This window comes from Phascolarctos cinereus, unplaced genomic scaffold (genome assembly GCF_003287225.1).
Source record: "Phascolarctos cinereus isolate Bilbo 61053 unplaced genomic scaffold, phaCin_HiC Scaffold_1;HRSCAF=81, whole genome shotgun sequence".
Lineage (NCBI taxonomy): Eukaryota > Metazoa > Chordata > Mammalia > Diprotodontia > Phascolarctidae > Phascolarctos > Phascolarctos cinereus.
The window spans coordinates 18,367,791-18,393,718 of NW_027555514.1; the positions used below are offsets into that span (position 1 = coordinate 18,367,791).

The following is a 25,928-nucleotide window of genomic DNA, read 5'->3' on the forward strand; positions in this document are numbered from 1 at the left end:
TTTATAAACAAATACATTTATTAAGGTAATCCTATTTTCTTACTGACTTTTATGATGAATTTAGACCTGTGTTCTATGTGAAAATATAATTTTTTAAGAATTGTAAATTTGGAAGGAAAGCTATAAATTATTACTAACAGGGTGTGTTGCAAAAACCTTTGCAGTTTTAAGCTGTTAAAAACTTAGTAATGATGTCCCTAAAACTTAATGGTGTCCCAAAAGTCTTCGTCCAGGTCTAAGTTTTAATGGCTTAAAATTGCACAGAGATTTTTGGGATACTCTGTATAGGGACCCCTTGATTTATGCAGTAAACTTTTTATAAGAAAATTGTCTAGACATTGAATAGTTCTAAATGCAATAGGAGAACTGGCTGTTGTGATTCTTTTCATAAAATGAGTAATTTTTAAGGGAACAAATTAGTAGCTTAAAATAATTATTTGATAATTATAAAGTAACAAATCTGGATGTTCACATATTTAGAAAGATAAAAAAGTGCCTTGAGGACAAAACTCCTATTTTGTTTTCATGACCTCCTCAAAGCTTTTCTTTCCAGAGGTATGAAAAAGGCGTAGTTGAGAAGTGTGCCCTCAATAACCGCTCTTTCCTTTAGTGGCAACAGTCTAGTTGCTACTTTAAAGCCTAGGAGCAGTATCAAGGACAAACCAGTCTGCTTAAAGATGGCCCATAGAGGAATTTGGCTCCTGTTTTAAAACAGGAAGAAAGATGGGTGTGGGGGAGGCATTTATTCTGAATTTTGCTTGTCCATTTGTATGGGAAAGCAACAGAAAGGGGGTGAAGTCATGTGGTTAGTCTGACACTAAATATACCTTCTGGTCCATGTTTCAAGAATGTAGCTCTTAAGAGACTGTTTGTATTAGTCATTAGACTGTTTGTATTAGTCATTAATTGAAGCTTCCTCTATTGGAAGTCATATTTTAGAGGGGGCAGCACTAAATCACTTGGAACATAACCACAGACCTTGCCTTTGGCCCAAATGACCATTGGGCAGTGAAGATAATTGCTTTCATAGAGCCTGTGTATTTTATTGCTGTAGGAGGGCTTAGGTAGCTCTCCTCAAGCTAGTGGGTTTTGGTTTTGGTTTTTAAGGCAGCAGATTAGAAGCACAAGAATATTTAAGCCAGGAAAGGGTGAGAGAAGCTCAGTCAGCATTTTAGGGTGTGTGGATAGGCAAGGAGGATATTCAGAGTGAGATCAAATGAAGAGCCACGCACATTTCAGCAGCCTCTGAGGGTCCTGTGGTGGAGAATTAGATGTTACTGTAGAAGAGACCTAAGAAATATAATAAGGATACTGGGCCCCAGATGTGCCTGTAATCATCACCAATGGCAGAGGCTTGACTGTGATCCTCTTTTGATTTCTACACTTTCCACATTTTGATTTCTCATAGCTTTTTCCACAGATCAAAACATAATTGATATTTATAATAATCTGATTATGGTATTAGTCAGTAAATGCTTACTGGGTTAAGTACTGGGAATACCATGAAAAGCTCCCTGCCATCAAGGAACTCAGTCCAATGGGGGAGACAGGCAAACAACTATGGACAGATAAGCTCTATTGAGGATCAGTTGGAAATAATCAGCAGAGGGAAGGCACTAGATTTAAGAGCTGTGAGGAAAGGCTTCTTTTAGAAGAGGGGATTTTACTTGGGATTTAAAGGAAGCCTGGGAAGCCAGGAGACAGAGATGAAGAGGGAGAGTGTTTCCGGCATAAGGAGCCAGCCGGAGAAGATGCTGGGAGCTGAGAGATGGGGTGCTGTATTCATGAAACAGCCACAAGGCCAGTGTCCCTGGGTGGAAGAGTGATAGGGAATAAGGTGTCAGAAGACTGGAAAGCTGTGGGAAGGAGTGGGATTATGAAGAGCTTTGAATGCCAAACAACATTCTGTACTCGAGCCTGGAGGTGATAGGAAGGAAGCTCATTGTACCTATACTGGTGCAATGGAAAGAGCCCTGAGTTTGGAATGGAATTGCTGGATTCAGATCTAATTATTTCCTGCCTGTGAGACTTTGGACAAGTTGTTTTCTTTAGCCTCTGATTGCGCAATTTTAAATTAAGAGGTTTGATTCCATGGGTTGCTTCCAATTCTGATGGGTAGTGTGAGTCCTTATGGCTTCATATATTGTCTTTTTTTTTTTTAAAGGCAATTGGGGTTAGCTAGTAAGTGTTATGTGTCTGAGGCCGGATTTGACCTCAGGTCCTCTAGACTTCAGGGCCGGTGCTCTATACGCTGCGCCACCTAGCTGTCCCATCTTTTTTTTTTTAAGGAGACATCAAGTACATCATACATTTTAGAGGCTCTGAGAATTCTGCAGGGCAGCAGCAGGAATTGAGTATTAAAGGGCAATGTAACAGCATTCCCTGGAGTCTCAGGTTTGAGTATCAGAGAGGTTCTGAGACAGTGACTGGAGGCAATTTGTTTTCAGATTAGATCGTCTCCAGCCCACCATTGGGGATTGAAAAAAAATCCTGTGCTGTTCTTTGACTAGACACGGCAAGGTCCTGACTTTAATGGACATAAGGAGTCCTATGAACTGATCACTTGCACTCATATTCACAGTGTTTGAAGTAATGATTGTGTGTCTTTGGTTCTAGCCCAATGGAAATATGCAGTGCGAACCCAAGGGATGCAATCATTTCATGGGATCTGTATTCACACTAATTAAGACCTGGCTGTTGTGTCAGTAATGCTTCTCTGTGCAGAACGGGATGTCTAGGAGGAATCCAACGTCCTCAGGGTTTCCGACCATTCCTGCTGCTGTTGTCCTCCAAGGGTAGACCAGAATCCTTGATCACAGGGGCCCTGGAGAAAAAAAACAAACCCAAATCAGAGCTTTAGGTGAACGTTTGTAACCTTAACCTCCAGATCGAGCTCCTCACTTTAATTTTCCTGCATAATCTCTCCCTATCTTAACATATCAAGCAGCCTTTTTTTCTTGCTACTTTCTACCATGAGCCCCCTCTTGCCGTCTCTCCAGGCCAGATTCTTCACTCTCATATCTAACTGATATTTATTGCCACTTATCTGCCAAAAGGGAATAATTTTTCTGTCCTACTCTATTCATCTTCATGAAGCCTTCCTTTCCTAACTATACTAGCCAAGTTTTTCCTCTCCTTCTAAATTCCTATGTATGTACTGCTATAATCCACCACTTTGTTCTTGTCTTGTTGCCTAATGTATTTTGTCTTTGTAGCTTGATTGTAAGCTTCTGTTGAGGGGGCCAGGGAAATTAGCCTTTTCTATTTCATCCCCCCTCCCCCCCGATGGCAGAGTAGATCCATGTAACATGCATTTGCATGCATTTATCACATTTGAGTCAGTTACATATTACTAAGTTTGTTTCAGGTGTCCAGTGTTTTTAGCGCTGGAGAAGGAAATGACAAACCGTTCCAGTACGAAGAGTCGGACGTGACTGAGCAGCAACAAATATAATTTAAATTTGGGGCCGCTAGGTGGCGCCCACAGTGCTTAGAGCATTGGGCTTGGAATTAGAAAGACTCCGTTTTATGAGTTCAAATCTAGCCTCGGATACTTACGAGCTAGGTGACCCTGGGCAAGTCACTTCACCCTGTTTGCCTCAGTTCCTCATCTGTAAAATGAGCGGGAGAAGGAAGTGGCAAACCACTCCAATATCTCTGCCATGAAAACCCCAAATGGGTCATAAAGAGTTGGACATGACTGAAAGATTGACTGCACGACAATAAAAATGTCTTCAGATTGCATGCTGAGCCGGCTCATCTGCTGTGTACCTCTTTCTACCGTTAGCCATCATTCTAGAAGTGGGGGGTAGTGCGAATGGGAAGGATTGTTGGGGGTGACGCATTTTCAGAGATGAAGAAAATTGAAGTATAATTGTAAAACCAATAGCTGAAGCAGCTAACAGTTAATTAAGCTTCAATTAATAAAGAGACATAAGACCATCATTAGTGACTCAGAATAGAAAGAGGGAAAAAAAATGAAAACAGTAGAATTTTCCAAAGGTTTGTTTATTACACATGCAAATGTCATAACAGATTTACCGGGACACATTCCAAATAAGAACGAACTTGACATAATCAGGCTGTTGAAACGTCAGTACTGCCTTCTTGTCGCTTGTATTGATGAGTCACACTTTGACTATTAAAGGCTTCTGTGCACCAATTCTGAAATAATTTAGAGCTTTCTTTTCACCAGGCAAATCTTGATAATTTTTAAGACACTCTTTTTTGGTATGGTTCTGTTATTAAGAATATAATGAAAATCATTACTGACTTTCTGTGTGGCCAGCATTACTGTATGGTACCAATATAGCAAACACTTATCAAGCCCTGCAGAGAATGCTGTGTTAGGCATTGGGAGAGATATGAGATTTTAATGAGATATGGTTTCTGCTCTCAAGGAACTTTTAGTTTTTTTAGGAGGCTGACATACCAACAGCAATAGCTATGTTAGAATTAGAAAATAAAATGCTGTGTGAGATTTGAAGGTAAATATAGGAGCTCTGCTCAAAGAGGATTGGGGAAGGTTCCATTTAAGGATGACTAGAGAGGGACAGGCCTTCCAGATATAGGTAGCCATTTGAGCATGCTAGGTTCCAATGGGGCTGCTTGGTGTTTTGTATTCCATCTTCTCCTTTGGTACCTTTGTACAGGCTGGCTCTCCCTCCATGCCTAGAATGCTCTTCTACACCTTTTGGAACTCCTAGTTCTCTTCAAGGCTGAGGTCATGGATGAGCCACGTCCATGAGGCCTTTCTAATTAGTGGTCCTGTCTTCATGAAGTTCCTTTATATTCCTTTTGCGTATATCTTATAATTACTTTAACTATGTGCTTTCCCCCAGGACAAATAAAAGTAAACTTCTTGAGGGCAGGGATGGTTTTGGTTTTGTCTTTTTATTCCTAGTACCTAAGAGTTAGTAGGTGTTTCTTAACTGTTTAAACTGAATTCTTTCTTTTTTTTAATTCAGTTTCATTTTATTTTCAGTTCTGAATTCTCTCCCTCTCAACTCCGCCTCTCCCAGCCATTGAGAAAGCAAGAGAAACAACCTCATTACAGATATGTATAGTCAGGCAAAACAATTCTGCATTAGCCATGTTCAAAAAAATATGCTTCAATCTGTACTCTTTTTAATTAATTAATTTTGATTTATCAACAATCACTTCCATAAGCTTTAGAGTTTAAAATTTTTCTCCCACCTCCCTCCCCAAGGTGGCTTGCAATCTGGTATAGGCTATACATATACATTCCTGTTAAACGTATTTTCACATTAGTGATGTTGTAAGTAAGAGTTAGAACCAGTAGGAGGAACCACCAGAAAGAGGAAACAAAACACAACAGAAGAAAAAAAAATAGCAAATAATATGCTAAAATCTGCATTCAAACCCCATAGTTCTTTCTTTGGATGTGGATAGCATTTTCCATCATGAGGCCTTTGGAGATGTCTTAGATCCTTGTATTGCTGAGAAGGTTAGTCTATCAATATTAGTCATCGCACAGTGTGGCTGCGACTGTGTACAATGTTCTTCTGGTTCTGCTCACTTCACTCAGCATCAGACCATACAGGTCTTTCCAGGGTTTTCTGAAGTCAGCCTGCTCATCATTTCTTATAGCACAATAGTATTCCATTACATTGTTCAGTCATTCCCCAATTGATGAGCATCCTCTCAATTTCCAATTCTTTGCCATCACAAAAAGAGCTGCTATAAATATTTTTGTACATGTGGGTCCTTTTCCCATTTGTATGATCTCTCTGGGATGTAGCCCTAGAAGTGCTATCGCTGGGTCAATCTGTGCTATTAAGTCCATCGCCTCTGTCTGGAATTGAATAATATGTTTCATTGTGAGTACTCTGGACCTGTGGTTTGTTCCATTGTTTTGATCAGTATTCCTAAATTGTTCAAAGTTATTTGTCTATACAGGGTTGTTGTTATATAAATTGTTCTCTTGATTCTGTTTACATCACTTTATATACAAGTCTTTCCAGGATCTTTCCAGGATTTCCATCTTGTAGTATAGTAGCATTCCTTCTCTGTCTGTCTGTCTGTCACATACACATACACATATACACACACACATATATACATACATGCATACCCCATAAATTGTTCAGCCAAAAACATCCCCTTAGTTTCTAATTTGTTGTTACTATGAAAAGAGCTGCTATAAATATTTTTGTACTTAAGGGTCTTTTTTCATTTTTCCTGTTTTGTTTTGCATTTTTCTAATAGTGGTAGAACATTTTTTCATAGGGCTATTTGTAGCTTGAATTTTTTCCTCTGAAAAGTGCCTGTTCATATTCTTTGGTCATTTATCAATTGGAGGATGACTCCTATACTTAAATTTGAAACAATCCCTATGTATTTTAGAAACGAGACCTTTCTCAGATAAACTTGCTGCAGATGTTATTTTCCCATTTACCTGCTTCACTTCTAATTTTAGCTGCATTTGTTTTGCTGTGTAAAGACCTTTTAATTTATGTAATCAGAATTGTGCTTTTATTTCCTGTGAACTTCTGTCTTGTGTGGCCTTGAATTCATCCACATCTGTATATCTGACAGTTGTTTTCATCTGTGCTGCTCCAATTTGTTTATGATGTCACCCTTTATATCTAAGTCATGCACACATTTAGAGCTTGTTTTGGTAGATGGTGTGAGATGTTGCCCTCTAGACCTAGGCTCTGCCAGACTGTGTTCCAATTTTCCCAAAGGTTTTTGTTCAGTAGTGAGTTCTTGCCTTCCCAGTAGCTGGGATCTTTGGCAACGTGACCTTTTAAGGTATTTGAAAGAGGGAAGCTTACCAAAAAGTTGGCCCACAGTCTCAGACCTTCTTGTTACCAGAGAGGAAAGGTAAAAGACAGAACCTGAATACCCATGTCTGTCATTGTTCTCATTTCCACTGAATTTCCGTAAGAATAATAACACACCTGGATTGAAGGCTGTTGTCCGGAATATAAGACCCTGTTGTTATTGTTTGTTGATGGTCAAAACAAAACCCCAGTTTTTGATTTAGTGAAACAAAATGCCACCATAAAAGGTCTCCAGCAAGATGTGTACCATGCACATGAAAATCAAAATGATTCCTTTGAAGAAGGAGCAGTAGAAATAGCTTTTACCTGCTGATGAGTAGTATCACCATCATAAACCAGTGAGATTTATGCTGGGTAAAGGTTTTTGTCCCTTGGAAGATGTCCAGTACAGAGTCCAGGTAGATGATGAGAGATGCCTAGTAGATGGGAAGGTCTTCCATGTGTTCTGTTTGGGGATGACATTGAGATGATTGCATCAAGCTCCAGAACCTTACAGAACTTACTAAATGTGACTTACACTCATGACGAGTTCAGCCTAACTATCCACACTAAAAAAACACCAGACGGGTAGAAATGCTTGTTGTCCCGTCTGTGCTGCTCATGATGTGCATGGACAATGACTTGGGGCCTTAATTCCACAGGCAGAAGGAGAAGGGGCTGTATGGAGAGTGGGAGGTTCTACATAGCTTGCCCTGGTTTACATAGATAAACCACATTTGTATCATAGAATGCTTTTGGTGTAGAAATCCCTTCTTTTTCTCATTTTGCAAGCAGTTTGTGCAGTATTGGGATTAATCGTTCTTTGAAAGTTGAATAGCATTTACTTGTTACTCTGTTTGGTCCTGGAGGTTTTTCTTTGGGAGCTTATTTAAGGCCTGTTCAGTTTCTATTGCTGCAATTGGGTTGTTTAAATTCTCTTATTTCTAGTTCTGTTAATCTGGGTTTTTATATTTTCTAACTATTCATCCATTTCATTTAAGTTGTTGTTTTACTTGTGTAATACATGTGACAGTTATGTGCCCAAACAATTACTTGCAGGATAAATAGAAAATAATTACCAGAGGGAAGGCCCTAGAACTAAAAGAAATTGGGAAAGGCTTCCTGTGGAAAGTGGGATTTAAGCTGGGACTTGGAAGTCAGGCAGAAGGGGAGCATTCCAGATGTGGGGAATGGCCAGTGAAAACACCTGGAGTTGGGAGATGGAGGAGGGCATCTATGGTGGTGAGGGGCATTGAGGTCATTCCATATGAGCCTTAGTTGAAGGAAGTGGGAATGTTAATCCTGGAGAAGACAAGTTTAGGAAAACATTTTTTCAGTGCCAGCTTTGGTCCATGTGTAGAGGATTCTCATAAAGATTTTATAAAGCTAGAGAGTAAGGCAGGGGGGCCTGCGCTTACTGATTGTCCCCCGATCTCTTTTTAGGGTTAAAATACTGCTGGTCAGTTTTACCTTTTTTAGTATCTTCCTCTAACCAATGCTGGAAGCCTTTTTAGGATAGAGAAACTTCCATTCCATCAGAAGGTAGCAGATTCTGTCCTCTAAAGCCTTAGACTTTTACTTTAATGAAATTTGAAAGGAGTTGAGCAATTTTCATTTTCCTTAAAGGTCCTTAAAAGCAGTCAGTGTTCTACCTCCAAGTCCATCAGCTCAGGTACTTTATGCCAATGTAAAGTTATTTTTAAATTCTAAGTAATATAATTGTTAGCTTTTTAAGCTGCTGGTTGGGAAGAATTCTTATGTAGTTTTTGTTGTGTTACTTGTGAATGTTACGAATTCTTCATTAAAAAGGATTTCTGTTTTTAAAAAGTTTTTGTATTACATACTTTAATTCAGTAACATCATAGACATTTTAAGTTTCTTTCTGTTTTTTCCCCAGACCACATCAGTGTTTGTCTCATTTTTTCCTTAGCTTTGACCAAAAGGAAAAAATGGATTAGTGGTTTATTTTTTTCTTCTACTTGAATGTAAAATTCTGCTTCAGTTTTCATAAAACAAATTAGGGATCTTTTGTTTAATAACATGCCATGTGGTCTTCAACTTATTCGTGAAACTTTTGACTACAATTTAGTATACTTAAATTGACAGTTATTTTCCTTGTTGGGTTTTTATTTTTCCTTAAAATTTATTTAGAAAATGGTATTAAAAAATTGCATTGTTGGTAAGTGACTTCATGCAATTTTGTTATTAATAATAACAAATACTTAAGAGTCTTTGCCAATGAAATGGACATATGGCATTAATGATTCTGATATTCATCTGAAACCACATAACTTTTGCACCTGGTTCAATTTTTTCTCCCTTGCACCTTTATAGAAAAGCTAGCCATGAAAAACAATATTGATTTTCATTTCCTTCTCCCTTCTAATGTCTGCCCTCTGCTGGAGAAAATAGTGAAATTATCTGAAGCTGCAGGATGGGATGGGCAGTATATCAATTTATAAAAATTATTTTGTAATCATTTAGGTGGTAAACTTGGTGTTTCAACGTAAGTACTACCGATGAAGATTTGCTACTCTTAATATTTTTGAAAAATATGTGATTTTTAAAAAAAAGATGTGATTTTGATTTTTGCATTTGGAAATACCTCCCTGATTCTCATAAATGTCTCTTTCCAAAGGGTCTTGTTGAGGCATCACAAAATCTAAAAATGGAAAATGAAGAGCTTAAGAAAAAACACAGTGAAGCAACTTCCAAAGTTCTCCAGCTAGAGGAAGATCTTGTGATGGTGACCCAGAGAGCAATTACAAAGGAGACTGAGTTGGACAGGTATTGAAGATGGCTGTTGGTGACTGCTTTACTTTCAGAAGTGATTTCTTCTCGTATTTAACTTGATTTGATATTTTCGTAGTTTGAAAGACAAACTCAAGAAAGGAACACTCGAAAAAGAGCAACTGGAATGTCAGTTGAAGACCGAAAAGGATGAGAAGGAACTTTATAAGGTAATTTGGTTTTTTTTTCATCTTTCTCCTTAATAATAATTAGATTTGAAATTTTAGAGAACTAGGTGGCATGCTTAATGTATGTAATACGAGAAAGGTAATCTATTTTTTAAACAATAATTTATAAATTCAGATGATTATCCTGTTACAAGTAGTCACCAAGGTAGATTGTACTTATTCCATTGATGCTTTTATTTCTCAGGAGCTTTTTTGGAGTAACTTTTTTACCATTATCGTTAGAGCCTAAAATTGTACTGTATTCAAGCTTTAAAGATGGAAACTTTAGGGATTATGTTGTCTGACTTTTTCATTGCTGCTATAGCTGAAAAAACTTGGGATCCCAGAGATGCAAAGATTTTGTTAAGGTTATACTGTTAGTGTGTATAAGCAACCTCCTCAACAATCAGAGCTCACATTTATAAAACGTTCATAGGGCTATAAAGTACTTTATGTACATTAGCTCATTTGATCACAGTTGGATTCTCTTTTTGTTTCACTGCATTGCTTCCTTTGTCTGTGTCATTAAAAACAACCAGTATTCTCTCATGGTGACAAATCTTTTCCTTTTGTGGGTGGAGGTCTTTTTCTTTTTTTCTTTTTTTCTTTCTTTCTTTTTTTTTGCATTTCTTTCTTAGGTGTTTTTCTTTTCTTTCTTTTTTTAAATTTTTTTTTTTGATCAACAGTCACTTCCATAAGCTTTTGAGTTTTAAATTTTTCTCCCCCTCCCTCCCCAGCTCCCTCCCCAAGATGGCATGCAATCTGGCATAGGCTATACATATACATTCCTATTAAGCGTATTTTCACATTAGTGAAAGTAAGAATTAGAACCAATAGGAGGAATCACCAGAAAGAGGAAACAAAACACAACAGAAGGAAAAAAAAAAGCAAATACTATGCTAAAATCTGCATTCAAACTCCATAGTTCTTTCTGTGGATGTGGATGGCATTTTCCATCATGAGACCTTTGGAGATGTCTTAGATCTTTGTACTGCTGAGAAGGGCTAAGTCTGTCAAAGTTAGTCATCGTACAACGTGGCTGTTATTGTGTACAAAGTCCTCTTGGTTCTGCTCACTTCACTCAGCATCAGTCCATACAAGTCTTTCCAGGTTTTTCTGAAGTCAGCCTGTTCGTCATTTCGTATAGCATAATAGCATTCCATTACATTCATATACCACAACTTGGTTGGCCATTCCCCAGTTGATGAGCATCCTCTCAAACTTCCAATTCTTTGCCACCACAAAAAGAGCTGCTATAAATGTTTTTGTACATGTGGGTCCTTTTCCCATTGGTATGATCTCTCTGGGATATAGCCCTACAAGTGCTATTGGTGGGTCAAAGAGTATGATGTGTTTACACACACACACACACACACACACACACACACACACACACACACACACACACACACTCTCTCTCTCTCTCTCTCTCTCTCTCTCTCTCTCTCTCTCTCTGTCACACTCTCTCACACTCTTTGTGCTTAAAATTTATTGGTAAATGATTAAATCTCCTGGAAATTTAAAGAGACGTCAATGGAAAAATCATTTTTAGTTTCTTGAAGTAAATATTATAGAAGAGCTCAAGCTAGAATAGCCTGCTAGAGAAGGGATGTAGGAATTTAATTAGTTATAACTAAACTGCTTTTATAGACGACTAATACCATGGAATGCAAATTCCTCATCTGGGGAATGGGGGAAAGAACAAGCATTTATTAAGCACCTACTATGTGTCGGACACTGTGCTAAGGGCTTTTACAGACACTCTCTTTATTGCTCCTCGCAATAACCCTGTGAGGTCGGTGCTAAAATGACCCCTGTTTTACAGTTGAGGAAACTGAGGCAGACAGAAAATCTGTGACTTGCCCAGAGTCCCGCAGCTAAGTGTCTGAGGCCAGATACGAACTCAGAGCTTTCTGATTCCAGGCCCAGTGCTCTGAGCCACCGAGTCGCCTGGCTGCTTGTTTTATTTAATTACCGTAACACTTTTGTGAGCTGAATGATATTTGTGCACCTTTCTGGTTTGAGAATGTTCACAAGGTTTTGTTTGAATGTGAACAGCAGAATACTTCATACAGGAGTTTTGGTTTGTCGTTCACTCGGTTCAGTTGTGTCTGACTCTTCAGTGACCCCACTTGGGGCTTTCTTGGCAGAGATCCTGGAGTGGTTGACCGTTTCCTTCTCCATCCAGCTCATTTTACAGAGGAGGAAACTGAGGCAAACATCAGGTTAAGTGACTTACCCAGGGTTACACAGCTAGTTAGTGTCTGAGGCCAGATTTTGAACTGTGGTCTTCCTAACTTCAGGCCCAGCACTCTGTCCACTGCAACATGGCCTCACTGCCCTAGTCAGACAGGAGTAATTTTAGATTAAATAGCCCAATATGAGTTGGGCAGCGCAGATGTTCTAGAGTGAGTGCTTGAATTATCTAGATATTAGGAAATGTACGTACTTGAAAATATCAGTGATGGTAGAGAGAGAGAACTTGGCAGACTTTTCTTAGGAAGTGGAGGAAACAGTGTTGTCAGGGAGGGTTTTGGGGTTGAATGCCCCCTTCTTTTTCTTTCCTTTATTCTCTCCCTGATACAGGTTTCAATGAAGGCTTCAGAGGTTTGCAGGTCTATTTGAGAGGAAGCTCACAGTATTCTTGTCCCATTTCCTTGTAGGGAGCACTTCTGGTTCTGGGGTTGCGCCTTATTTCTTTATTTCCCTGACTGTTTCTCCAGGTTGCCTGCCTGGCCCCCCAGCGGGATTGTTGATCCTGAAGTATAGATGGGTCTCCACAGACTGCCAGCCCGCACAGGAGGCCCCTGGGGTGCTCTCCCTTTGCTTTGACACAGGCAGGCTCCAGCCTCCCCTTCCTGGCTTATTGCAGGTTATTTCCCTGGGTGCCAGCACACATGAGTCCGTTGGTGTTTCCCTGACTGCTGCATTCTGCTCCCCACCTGGGCCTTGCTTTGGCTTCCCTCCGCACCTGGAGGAGCCTCCTTTCTCCCCTCTGCCTCTTAGAATCTCATCTCCTTCCCCGGATCAGCTGACTGGCCGTGGCCACCCCTGGCTTGTCTTCATTTCCCCCATTTTGCTGCTAGTCTCTCCCGCTCTCATTACTTTATAATTTAAAAAAAAATTATCTCATAGTAACTTATAGGCGTGTTGAGTGTGTGGAACACAAGCTCTTTGAAGCTAACAACAAATGGTTCTTTCTCTGCCTTCAGCTCCAGTGCCTGGCATGGCACTTCACACGTGCTTGTGGAATGACTGACAGGAAGGGAATGTTCCTTTGGGCATTTTCCCCTTGGTTCTTCACTTGCTGCTTTCCACTGCGTGGGACTCAGATTTTCCATTTGAAGTCCCAGACCATTTTCCCATGGATTCTGATTAAAACCCTACTTTCTATGTGTCTGTTTTTTTCAAAAAAATGATCCAGTGCTTACTTTGGGCAGGGGTTTCTCTTCTGTCCTTTTTCCTCCTCTGGCATGGTGAAGCCCCTGAAGAGCCCTTGGTTGGAGTGTGGATGTTGAGACCTGCCTCTCTTACTCACTCACCAGGTGACCAGGCCCTCGTCCTGGACCCTCAGGGGTTTCCTCTGCTGTAAAATGGGAATGATTTCTCTAGTACCTACTTAGAGGCCTGTTTGTGGGTCAAATGAGATAATATAACATCTTTACAAAACTGAGCCACAATAGACATTTCTGTTGTTATGTTACTAATGATGTGAAGAGGAAGCCTGGTAGAATGAAAATAGTGAGGTCTTCCTTGAGCCACATCAGTGACTCCATGTGTCTGCGGGACACATGGGTGCTAGGGGAAAATATCCATGATGCTCTCCTTTCCTGTTAATTTGTTTAATACTTCCTTAAGCAAGCATTTGTTAAGCACCACATGCTGGGCACTGTGCCAGGCATTGGGGACACAAGACAGAGTGACAGGCCTGCCCTCAGACAGCTTTCTCCTCTCCTTATCTGTAGTTGATAAGCCTTCTTTTCTCGTTAAGGTCATTGTGAGGATCAGATGAAAGCCTGCTTGAAAATGCTATGTAGAGTATAAAGCTGGATCATCTGTTTGTGCAATAGTTCTTCCTCTCCCCCTTTGGCCTTGGTGCAGTGCTAGGTCCATTACTTTTGGAGGTGGTCTGGTGGTAGAACCCTGGGCTCTGGGAGTCAGAAGTTCTTGGGTTCCTCTTTGTGGGTGAGGAACAGTCTCACTACCCCTTATTTTCCTTCTCTGGCTCACAAAGGTTGTGGTGAACTGTGAAGCTCCATTTAAAAGGGAACAGACAGGCGTTTGGTGGGAGCAGCCCCTGAGATTTCTCCATAGACATCCAGAGAGTTGGTCATGGGCAGAGCAGCTCTGCCATGTTGTCATGGGAGGTCTTTCATGGACTCTGGGGCTCTTGAGGCATACTCCATAAGAGGCACCTGGGGGTGGGGCTCCTTCAGACTCCTACGTTCAGTCAGTTCCAAATTGACTCCCTCAGTTCTGGGTTAATCTAGAATACTGGGAAAGGACCACCCAACTTCTTCAGATTTCATAAAGGACCCTCACTCTAGTTTTATTGAAGACACTGAAGGGTCATTGCTAACCTTATTTGAGAGGTAAGGAAGCTGAAGCCCAAGAAATCCAAGCTGAGGGTCTGTCTAATTACATGGCATGGCTGTGACTAGACTCCCCTCTCTTGCTATTTTCCCCATAGAAAATTTCGGTGAGTCATCGGTTCATAGGAGCTCAGTTAGTTCATGATGTACCTTTATTATATTATTGTTCTAATGGCATTATACAACCAGACCACTGATTAACTTGCTTCTCTAAGAGTATGCATTCCTAGTTCCAGCTCAAGATGCTTGGGACATTTTTTCCCTCTGCTGTGAGACTGGGAACTCTGAGCTGTCCTCTGTGCCCACTCCTCCCGTGCTGTGGGATGAGAGACTTTACCTATTCAAGCCACTATTAATGGCCCTCTTGACCTGGTTTCCAGGTGTATGGGGAGAAGGTTAGGCATGAGGCCCAAGAGTATTGAGGTAAAGATCTTTGGAGTCAGCAGAACTCAGACCAGCATCAGTTGCTGGGGAGGCTTAGCCTTGGAGGTGGGCCCCCTCCCAATTAGATACAAATACAAGATGAGAAGGAGGGCTGCTACCTGGGGGGGTAAAGGGCGTGGTTCTGGGTCTTTGCATGAAAAAGGAGGAAGTACAGGAAAGCCCCAAGTGTGGGGGTTAGGGGAGGGATAAATGTAGAACAGTCTCAGATTGGGAGGTGCCCAACCCCTCATTTGACAGCAGAGGAGACCAAGGCCAGAGTGCCCCAGGTTAGTCACCCTTTGCAGCAAAGCCAGACTTGAGCACGGCTTTCCGGACGACTGCCCTTGTGACAGCTCCACTGTTGCTGCAGGTCCACCTGAAGAACACAGAGATTGAGAATACTAAGCTCATCACTGAGGTGCAGACTCTGAAGAATTTGGATGGGAACAAGGAAAGTGTGATCGCCCATTACAAAGAGGAGGTGGGCCGGCTGCAGCTCTGCGTGGCGGAGAAGGAGAACCTGCAGAGGGCCTTCCTGCTGGCAGCCCCAAGCAAAGTAAGTCACCACAGATCTGTCCTCACTGTCCATGATAGAGAGGAGATGTTGAGTGGGTAATCAGGGTCTTCACTTGCTAAACCAGTTTTCTGGACATTAAAGAAAGTTAATGTTAACAGTTCATTCAATATGGATTAATTGTAGATTTTTGTTTCTTAAAAAACAGTCTGATTGTATGATTGCATTTCATGACCCTTCTGTTTATTACATACCTAATGTTTACTAAGACACAACTTATTAGTTTTAATCAAAAGGTCTATTGCTTTCTTCTGTACATTTTAAAATATACACAAAGTAAAAATAGGATAATTGAATGTAGAGAAGTTATTGTGAGGAGCAGTTGGCTGGGTTGTACAGATCTCCTAAACATGGAGTCACACAAAAGTTCAGCACTTGGGGTTACCAGAGGCAAGTCACTAAAATCTTTGCTGGGCCTCAGTTTCCTCATCTGTAAAATCAGAATGAAGATTATTGAACTCCTTTCTTCTCAGAGTTGTGAGGAAAGTTGTTTGTAAACTGCAGTATGTAAATTTGTTATGTAATTGATAATAACACAAGGAAGAATTTTCATGACATGTTTAACCTTTTAACATTTGGTTTTTAGTTGTATCCTCATGACTTATCTTCATTTTTGTCAGTTTTCAGTCCTTTTATTTATTATTTAATAGCTTCAATTTGTAACCATTTCTCCAGTAGAAAATTTGACCAAGTTACCCATTTGTTTGCTCTTTTGTCACTCAGTCATTATTTTACTAGGGCAGCCAGGTGGCACCATAGTGCACAGAGCTCCTCCAGGCCTGGAGTCAGGAAGACTTGAGTTCAGATCTGGTCTCAGACGCTTAGTAGCTTTGTGACCCTGGGCAAGTCAATCCTGTTTGCCTCTGTTTCCTCATCTGCAATAGGAGCCGGAAAAGGGCGTGGCAGACCACTATTGTATCTTTGCCAAGAAAACCCCAGTTAGACTTAAGGTGGGCAGTCCAGAACCTGTTTTGGATCTGATTGTAACAACTTGGAAGTTGTTTCATAGACTTTTAATACAAATTGAAGGGTCTGATATTATTTAGATTTATGATAATAAAGGTGATAATAAGAGCTTAACTTAAGTTATGATGGCAATAGTTGTCTTCATTTTCTTTTTTTGTTTTTGTTTTTGGCTAGGCAATGGGGTTAAGTAACTTGCCCAGAGACACACAGCTAGTAAGTGTTATGTGTCTGAGGCCGGATTTGAACCCAGGTCCTCCTGAATCCAGGGCCGATGCTCTATCCACTGTGCCACCTAGCTGCCCCGTCTTCATTTTCTTATTGTAAAATAATAAGGAAGGATGTAAAAGAAGTGGAAAGATGAATGTATCATGGGAAGTAGAGCTTAGTACCTCAGAATCCATGAAGTCCAACCCCTTTAGGAAACTAAAAGCTCATGAGATGAAATAATCTACTTGAGGTTACATAGATAGTAAATAACAGTGGTGGTTAACTTTAGGACCACTGCTCTGAAATTCTTTTGCCCTTCGTAAAAACCTTTGGCCAAAAGTTTTTGTACTTCCAAAACAACTGCACGGTGTTCCCCATTGGCCTTTACCAGTCACACAGCTGATCGTCTAGCTGGGCTGGGGGCTCTGTTTAGAACAGGGTTTGGGCTTGAGAGACAGAGATCTTCCTGCTCCAGAGCATCATTGTAAGGACAGAGGGAGGTGATAGCTTGGAGGGGCATGGGAAGATCATTGAAAAAGAAGTTCTGTGGAGATGTGAGATGCTGGCACTGATGGCTGCCTTCCGGGCTTGTGGGTCATTTTGTTGGAATTCTAGTCCCCAGCATACAGTGGGCATAGAATGGAGGAATGGATAGACGCGTGACTAGGTGCTTCCTTAGGCAGTTTTTCATTTTGCCAACTTGGGCATCTGGAATTACAGCCCGGGGAAAAGCATCCAAGAGCCAGAGCCCTGGCTCTGTGGTTAGTGGACTTGATTCAGGCCTTGCTTCTCTTGGGGGTCTTGTGTGAAATGTGGTGGTTGGGCTAGGTGCCCTCTGCGATTCCCCCCAGCTCCCAAACTATCACTCCGTGCTTTCTGCGGATGGGGAGGGCATCGGGGCCTTATTTTCTCAGACATTTTAAAGCTTTTGCTTTCTTAAGAGTGAGAAAAGTTATCATGTTTGAAGCCGACGTGTTGGTGCTACCTTCTGTGCCACATTACCATGGAGGTTAAGAGCTGGTGTGTTTTGTTGTTAGGAATAGAAGGTTTGGCAAGAAGTGTGGGGGGGGGGCGTGGTGGTTGATAGAGATTGGGAGACTTGAGAGATTTTTTTTATGTAGACACTTATGGATCATTTTTATTTTTATTTTTTTCAGGAAGATGCTGCATATCTAAAAGAGCAACTTCGCAAAGCGGAGGAGCAGGTCCAAGCTACTCGACAAGAAGCTGTGTTTCTGGCCAAAGAGCTGAGTGATGCAGTCAATGTGAGGGATCAGACCATGGCTGATCTCCATAGTGCCCGGCTAGAAAACGAGCAAGTCAAAAAACAGCTGGCAGAGGCCATGGCCGAGCTGAGAGTTGCTGTTGTGAAAAAGCAACAGGTCAGTCAGCCAACTTTATTTTGAATATACCTGGAGAGTTCGTGCTGCTCACAGAATATTTTCAAAGCTTGAAAAAGAGATACGCTATTCTCATAACGTAGATCAGGGTTTAGGTCACAGCGTTCTCTATTTTCAGTCTTAGTTCATCGAACTGTTTTCCTTTTCCTTGAAAGTAATTTCGTGGTAAGCTAATAGTATTTTCAGCATATTCTTAATGGTTCTGTCTGGTTCTGTTTTTGAATTGGGTTTTTCAAGGGAAAGATTATAATTTTTGTTGGAAATTTCCTGAAACCTGTTTACATTATTTAGAGTTAGGAATGTTGTAGGCAGAAATTCCTGGGGAAAAGGTTTCTTGGCTCACCTGTGGTTTTTAGTGAATATGTGCTTCTGAGACGACTTTATCATGACATTCTGTGTATGTTCCTTTGTGTAATGATTTCAAAAAATATATCCTCTAGAGAACAAATGTGTTTCCAAAGCAGGTATCTAGGCTGTTTGTTTCTAAACCTGTTTTTACTAACATGTCCTTCTTTTTAAAGGAGAAGACAGATCTAGTTGAGCAGGAGCTGCGCAGAGAGGTGGAAGACTTGAAGCTTCGCCTGCAGATGGCTGCAGACCATTACCGGGAGAAATTCAGGGAGTGCCAGAGGCTTCAGAAGCAAGTGACCCGGCTGTCCGAGCAGGCTGTGAGTAGCTCTGACAGCAAGGCTCCCGAAGGATTTCCTTCAGGCCTTGTTGATGATCGCTGATAAAAGCATGTGATAACCAGTACGAATAGTAAACATCATGCGAGCTGTGCTATGCCTGCATGTTTTCTGGGACTGGGGGGATTTTTCTTTCCTTTTTTTTGCTTGATACCTGGTACCTGGGATTCCAGATGGATGAGACTTCCTCGTATTACAGATGAGGAATCTGAGGCCCACAGAGGGAAAGTAACTTGCCTAAGGTTGTTCAGGCCTGGGGTATAGATTTCTGCCTCTACCCCTCGTGCTTTTTCCTCTTATGCTGTGATGAGGAAATTGTCTCCTGAACCTGTCAGGCCTGGTCTGGAGTTGGGTCTCAGGGCAGCTTGTCCATGCGTAGCCAGCCAAGGTGGCAGGGCTGCAGTGGCAGAAAGTTGGGGCAGCGTGCACAGCTGTGGCTCTTCTGTTCCTGATGCCTCAGAGCTCGGGGTGTAGCCTCTTGGTCCCTGTTCCCGTGGCATTGTGAGGCAGAGTTCTCGAGGGAAGTGCACCTGCAGATTGGGAGTTCCACCTGTGAAGCAGTGTCCTGCGTCATCGGTTACCAGTTTCCTTTTGTCATGTTGCAAGTCATCATTATGAAGGAAAACAGGGATTTGGGCTGAAGAGACACTGAGGAAAGTGGAAGAATACAGAAGAGGTCATTAGGGAAAGAATGTTAAAGACTTTGCATGATTTCTACTTTGTAAGGTGTTGGGGCCTGTCATTGAGAAGCTTAGGAGGTGCAGTGTTGGTTTCCAGAGGGAGGTCTGTAAGGAGCTCTGGTGACCAGAGGAGTGATTTATAAGAGAGACTTACTTCTCTGCTTGATAAAGTGTGTGCAGTGAAGTACAGTATCAACTGACAGCCCCTTTGTTAATCTTGTGGCATTATCTTTGCTAATCCTCTTGCTACAGTTTTTTTTTAAATTTTTCTTGTAATTATTAAAGTAATTAAATTCTAAGAATTCCTTCACTTACCAGATTGCTTCATGCAAAAATCTCTTTAAATGATTGCATGTATATTTTCAGTGATTTTAAAGCATTTGACAATTGTTAAGATACTGGCTAGACTACTAATAAAGATCTGTCTTTTCATAAAGAAAACTGGGAACCAACAGAAAGTGACGGATGCCTCAAGCAACACAGAGACAGCGGCTAGCTCTCCTTTTGACATCAAACTGGCAGCTGCTACAGGTATCCTTAACCGTCAAATTTTTATGGATTATCTTAGGCTTGAAAATAGCATCTATCTGGAACAACATAGCAGAGTCAGATAATCGAGATAATCGTTAGAGCAGAAGGCAAAAGGATTAACATGGAATGATAGAGGGTATAACTCTGTCAGCTCTGGCCTAGCCCATTTAAATCGGCTGTTGATATTAGAAGGGAAATGGGTCAAAAGAGATATCACCACAGTCAGTCAGTCTTTCTGAGGAGGCTTAGCCAGTCACCCCCAGGAGAAGGCCAAGGGAACCTAGAGAATGCCTCATCTCCTTGCTAAGCAGTGAGACGTGGTAGTTGGGTTGTCATTGGGCTTCTGGCTTGAAAAGTATAAAAACCCAAACCCAAAACACTTGCTTTGGTGGAAGAGGATGTGGCCTTCGGTGGTTGTCTTCCAAGAACATGTCTTCCGTTTGTCTGTTACTGTTACATAATCTTAAACGATGAAACAATATAGTTGGACCCTCTAATTATTAATAAGAAGTGAGGCTCTAAACTGAGTGGTGTGTGCTCGCTCAGGCTCTTTGCTGCTGTCCTGGCAGATATCCAGCAGAGCCAAACACAAGAGGCATTCCCTAAAGAGTGTAGCGTGGATGAGAGCCACCACGATTAAAAGCATATGGCCTAACTACCTACACTGGGAGTCAGCCAGGTGGTACAGTGGATGGAGGGCCATGCCTGGGGTCAGGAAGACCTGGGATCAAATCCGGCCTGCTGGCTGTGCGAGTCTAGGCAAGTCACTTCACCCTGCTTGTCCGAGTTTCCTCATCTGTGAAATGAGCTGGAGAAGGAAATGGCAAGTCACTCCAGGATTTTGGCCAAGTAGACCCCAGAGGGGTCCCAAAGAGTCAGACACGCTGAAATGATTCCATGACGACAAAAATAGTTCACACAGGAAGACAAGACTGGCTGGCAGTATCTATGGCCAGGCTTTTGTGTGTGCTAGGATGGACACCTCTTAGAACTGGTCCATCGGTGCATAATCGTGGGTGTGCGTGGCACATAGTAAATAAAGTGGGCTCAAAATTGTGGAAGGAGGTAGGTGGTGGGCTTGATTACCTTGGGAAATTGTGCATTGCAAGCTTTTCCTTGATACAAAGGCTCTTTTTTTCTCTTTAAAAATAATTTTTTGCTGCTATCTTATGTTTTAATACCACCAAGATTTTTCAGTGTAACCCCTCGTTTGCCCTCCACAGAGCTATCTCTTATAGCAAGCATTGACGAAGGCGGAGTGGGTGGGGATAGTTCAGCAAAACCATCCAACCTGATGAAAAAACCTGCCTTTGCTTCTCTTGGGGTCAGATTTGGTTAGTGTAATTTTGTGGGGTTCAGTTTTAATTGCTTTCTTGCTTCTGTTCTTTCCCTCTACATTACTGTGCTTATCGGAGATGTTGTTTTCCTGGTCCTCTCACGTGGTTCTGTGTTCATAACATTACTCATTTCTAAGTTCTTTTGTTTTTTTTTTGGTTAGGCAGTGGGGTTAAATGGCTTGCCCAGGGTCCCAACATTGCACATTTCTTGTGGCCTAGGGACACTCCATAACACTAGCGGGTCACAGCATGTTGGGCCCTGCCCCAGGCAGGGGGCAGTTACTTTGGTTCCAGTTTTTTGCTACTGCACAGAATGTTGCTCTAAATATTTTTATTTCTGTTGAGAATGTCAGTATTCTTTTGGTGTGATGGTAATGAAAGGCCACAGTCTCTAATGAACCAGTTTCCAGCCACCCAGAGAACAGCAGCTAATGGGTGGTGGGCATGAATAGGCTGAGACATTGTCAGGAAGACACGTGCAGGGGAAGCCATGCAAAGGATTTTATGAGAGAAATACCTAGAACCCATCCGTTCATGTGAGAAGAACAGCGCCAAGGTCTGGCCCCTTGTGCCGTCCTCGTCAGCGCCTGTGCGTAGATCTAGAATAAGGTCTTCTGAGGAGGGGGATCCTGCTGGAGAACAGTTATGGGAGGAGGGCTACAGCAGTCTAGAGCCTGAGCAGGCACGGATGGGGGCCTGATGTGTGTCCTGTCAGGGAGGATCGACATGAAGAGGACCCCCAGCCAGTGACGTGGGAAGTACCTTTGTAAGGACAGTACTTCAGGAGCCCAAACAGTGCAGGAGAACAAAGGCTACATTGTTTCAAAGTCAAACTGAGTTTTAGTGAAGATGATGCATCAGGATTCTGCTTTGTGAGACTTGAAGGTGAACTGTCTTTAAAGTGATGGGGGTGGGCAGAGGCAGCGCACTTGTTACCTTTGGCAGTGGGCTAACTTTTGTCCACCTGCACTGTGCTTTGTGAACTTTGGAAGTGAGATGGGAGATTTCTCATCAACACTTTTACGTTTGTTTTTAATAGTTGGACATGCTGCGTCTGAGATGATTTCTGAGGTGGTGACAAAGGGCCAAGTTTGTGAAATGACCAAAGAAATTGCTGAGAAGACAGAAAAGTACAAGAAATGTAAACAACTGCTCTTGGTAAGTTAGTGGCTTTGAGAAGCTGAACCAGAAGCCAGGTATGGAGGTGCTTCCAGGCGCTTCTTCTCTCCCTCCCCTGAGGTCCGGCTGATGCAAGCTGCTCTTCTTGCTGAACATGGGCCGTTATTGAGCCTTAGGCCTCCTAGAGGAGGAGGCTGCAGTGCCCATGCTGGTCAGCGCTTCTCTGCCTCTGGTGGAGCCTGAGGAGGCCGGTGACTCTGTGTGTGTCAGAGTGGGCACAGACCGAGGGTTTCCTGGCCCTGAGCCTGACTTCTCGTCACCACGTGAGGTCCCATTCAGCCTCATTTGTTTTTCTTTTAAAAAATGATGTGATGGAGCTTTAAAGAGACACAGAATGTTTCCAGTTCCTAGATGGTTTTTGGAAGACAAGTTGATTCTTGGTAGCAGTAATAATTCTCACTGATTTAGCGCTTTTCTGTTTTATACATTTTACTTTAAGCACCTCCGTGACATAGGTAATGCAAGGATTTCTTCCCACTTTCCAGATGAAGCAGCTGAGCCTCTGAAAGATTAGGATTTGCCCACAATGACCAATTTAATAAGTGTGTGAGGCAGAGTTTGAACCCAAGTCTCACACTATTCCCATTATGCTGGGTTGCTCTGATCATAAAACAAGTGAAATCACCGTGTTTTGTTTTTCCCTCAACGAAGATTACTTTCTCAGGTATAGAAGAGTTGGCACTAGACTTGGAGTCAGGAGGCTTTGGGTTCAAATTCCACTTTTGCTGTTACTATCTGTGTGACCTTGGGCATGCATTTAACTGCTCTGAGTTGCAGCCTCCCCACTTGAAAATGATTGGATTTGGTTGCATTTGGTGTCCTTTGAAGTCCCAGCTAGCTCTCAATCTGTGGATCTGCTATAAACATTTGCTTTTACTTTCAGTTCCAGTTTTTTTCCCTCTTTCTATCTTTTGCCTACCTGTTGAGAAGTTAAGAAATACAATACCCATTGCACATAAAAAGTCATGCAAAAAATTTCAGAATTAGCCATGTTCTGGAGAGAAAAGAAAAATAAAGGGGAAAATGGTTCAGTCTGCACTCTGAATCCATCGGCTCTCTCTCTGGAGATAGATAGCATTTTTGATCCAGTCCTTTGGAGTTGTGGCGGATCATTGTAGTGATCAGAGTAGCTAAATCTTTTCACAGTTGAGTATCGTTACAGTACAGCTGTTACTGTGCACAATGTTCTCCTGGTTCTGCTCATTTCTTTTTTTTTCTTTTTTTTTCTTTTTTTTTTGGTGAGGCAGTTGGGGTTAAGTGACTTGCCCAGGGTCACAGAGCTAGTAAGTGTCAAGTGTCTAAGGTCGGATTTGAATTCAGGTCCTCCTGACTCCAAGGCTGAAGCTCTATCCACTGTGCCACCTAGCTGCCCTTGCTCACTTCATTTTGCATTGGTTCACGTAAATCCTCCCATGATAACGACATTTATTTTGGAAGCTGGGCTAATGATATTTCCACTTACCTTACTGCTACTTTTCATATAAATGAAATGCTTTCATTTTAGAAGAGGACATTTTCCAGTACAAAGTGGTTGTGCAGAATTCATCAGCGAGTGACCCCGTTTGCAGAATGAGAAAGGTGGCGGCCGGCTGTCAGTTGATGCTGTAGCATCCTACGCTTATCTTTTGGATCATGCAGAACGTTTTAGTTTTGCTACCTTCCCAACAATCCACCAGCTTGGATTCATTGGGTGTGCTTCATTGTGATAGAAGGAGGCTTCGTTTTTTCCCTTCTCCGTTGCCATAGAAAAAGGGGGTCAGATTTGAGAACAACAGAAAGTGTTTCTATGCATATCAAGAGGATGTGGTCCTTGAATTTATGTGGTCACACTCATATGACCACATATGACCAGCCAGTGGGGCCCACATTAATGCCATGTTTCTGTAATAGTTCAATTAAGATGCAGTTTTATCATATGAGAAGTAGCATGGTCTGATGGATAGTGGTTGAAATCGGCCCTGCCTTTGACGCATCCTGTGTGCCCCAGGCAGATCACCAGACCTCTCAGTGCCCCGGGGAAGTGTCTAAGACAACACCTTACTAGAAACAGTTGCTTCCCTTGATGAAGTCCCTGATCTTTCCTCTCCACCCCCACCACAGCGACCACTTTAGAATGATGCCTTTAGGAGGGAGTCAGCTGATCTGGTCCTGAGAGTTTCACTCCACTCAGGAGCCACACTGGACACTTCCTTCTCCTTTGGAGAATTTAGATTTGAGAATCACTCTCAGCGCCTTGGTCCGTTGAGGTGTTGAAAGGGAGTTACGATGCTCCCTTGAGTAGAGAACTCGTTTAGATGGTACACTGTGTCTTGGGAACACTCGGAGGTGCATTGGAGACTGGTCAGCTACCCGGGTAGGCTGAACCAGAGGGTAAGTGACCCGTCTGTAAACCAGCCTTTTCTGTGTACTTGGCTGGTGGGTGGGTTGTTTGTTTTTTGCCTTAAATATAGGCATAATTGGGCAGAATAATTACTTTGTTCAGATAATTTGAACTGTATGAGTGAATAACCAAACTCAAAATGGTCTGTGTCTTGTAGGATGAGAGGGCCAGATGTAGCAGCTATGCTGACGAGCTGGCCAGATTGGAGCTGAAGTGGAAGGAGCAGGTGAAAATCAGTGAGGAAGCAAAGCTGCGCCTGGCGGAGGTGGAGGACCAGTATCAGGTCAGTGGGGCCCTTGTTTTGTTGCTTGTTAATAGTATATTTAGTACTGATCTATCTATCTATCTATCTATCTATCTATCTATCTATCTGTCTGTCTGTCTGTCTGTCTGTCTGTCTGTCTGTCTGTCTGTCTATCTGTCTATCTGTCTGTCTGTCTGTCTGTCCGTCCAACCTGTATGGCCCAGAAAGTCTTACCCTGTACACCTAGACCTGAGTCACAGCGGGGAGAATGACTGGGTATTGCCAGCTTCTTTGTGCTAAGGCTGAACATCAGTATCCTGTAGCTCGCTGTACTATTAGGAAACGTGGGTGTTCCTTCCGTTTCTTACAGAGCTTTGTGCTTAGGGGCATCTGGCCAGTACCTTTTACAGGGAGTCTCAAAATGCTTTGTGCGATTTTCAGCTTTGATTACTCATGGTGGCTTGGAGACCTTTGGGACATCTTGGATGTCCAGGGTCAGTCTGTCCCCTGGGTACCTGTTTCATACATGGCCGCTACTTGGATCACAAATTACATAGTAAAAAATATATATATTATCTGAATTTAATTCCTCACAATTCCACTTCTTTTTTTTTTTTCCAGTCAGGCAATGGGGTTAAATGACTTGCCCAGGTTCACACAGCTAGTAAGTGTTATGTGTCTGAGGCTGGATTTGAACTCAGGTCCTTCTGAATCCAGGGCCGGTGCTCTATCCACTGTGCCACTTAGCTGCCCCCTCACAATTCCACTTCTAAGAGAGTCTGTGCTTATGACTACCATCTTGAGCTAATTATAATCAAACTGCAAATAGACAAATACATCCCTATCAATTGATTCCCTAAAGGAAATAAGTTATAATCTTATAATTTTAAGTATTTCAGGTTTTTTTTGTTTTTTGCATGAGTATTCTCTGTGTGAAGACAAGAAGTATTTGATGCAGTATTTGTCATATATACACTATATGACAAA

At 42.0% G+C, this 25,928-nt stretch overlaps 1 protein-coding gene across 3 annotated transcripts in view; it reads left to right on the plus strand.

Moving 5' to 3' along the window:
* The window catches only part of TAX1BP1 (Tax1 binding protein 1), a 79,290-nt gene that overhangs the window by 28,506 nt on the left and 24,856 nt on the right, over positions 1-25,928 (plus strand). For all 3 annotated transcript variants that reach the window (XM_020993361.2, XM_020993359.2, XM_020993360.2), the window contains exons 6-13: positions 9,424-9,572; positions 9,655-9,745; positions 15,128-15,313; positions 17,662-17,886; positions 18,426-18,572; positions 19,708-19,801; positions 22,178-22,296; positions 24,855-24,980. In XM_020993361.2, the coding sequence (XP_020849020.1) occupies positions 9,424-9,572; positions 9,655-9,745; positions 15,128-15,313; positions 17,662-17,886; positions 18,426-18,572; positions 19,708-19,801; positions 22,178-22,296; positions 24,855-24,980 (1,137 nt within the window). The remainder of the gene's footprint in view (positions 1-9,423; positions 9,573-9,654; positions 9,746-15,127; positions 15,314-17,661; positions 17,887-18,425; positions 18,573-19,707; positions 19,802-22,177; positions 22,297-24,854; positions 24,981-25,928) is intronic.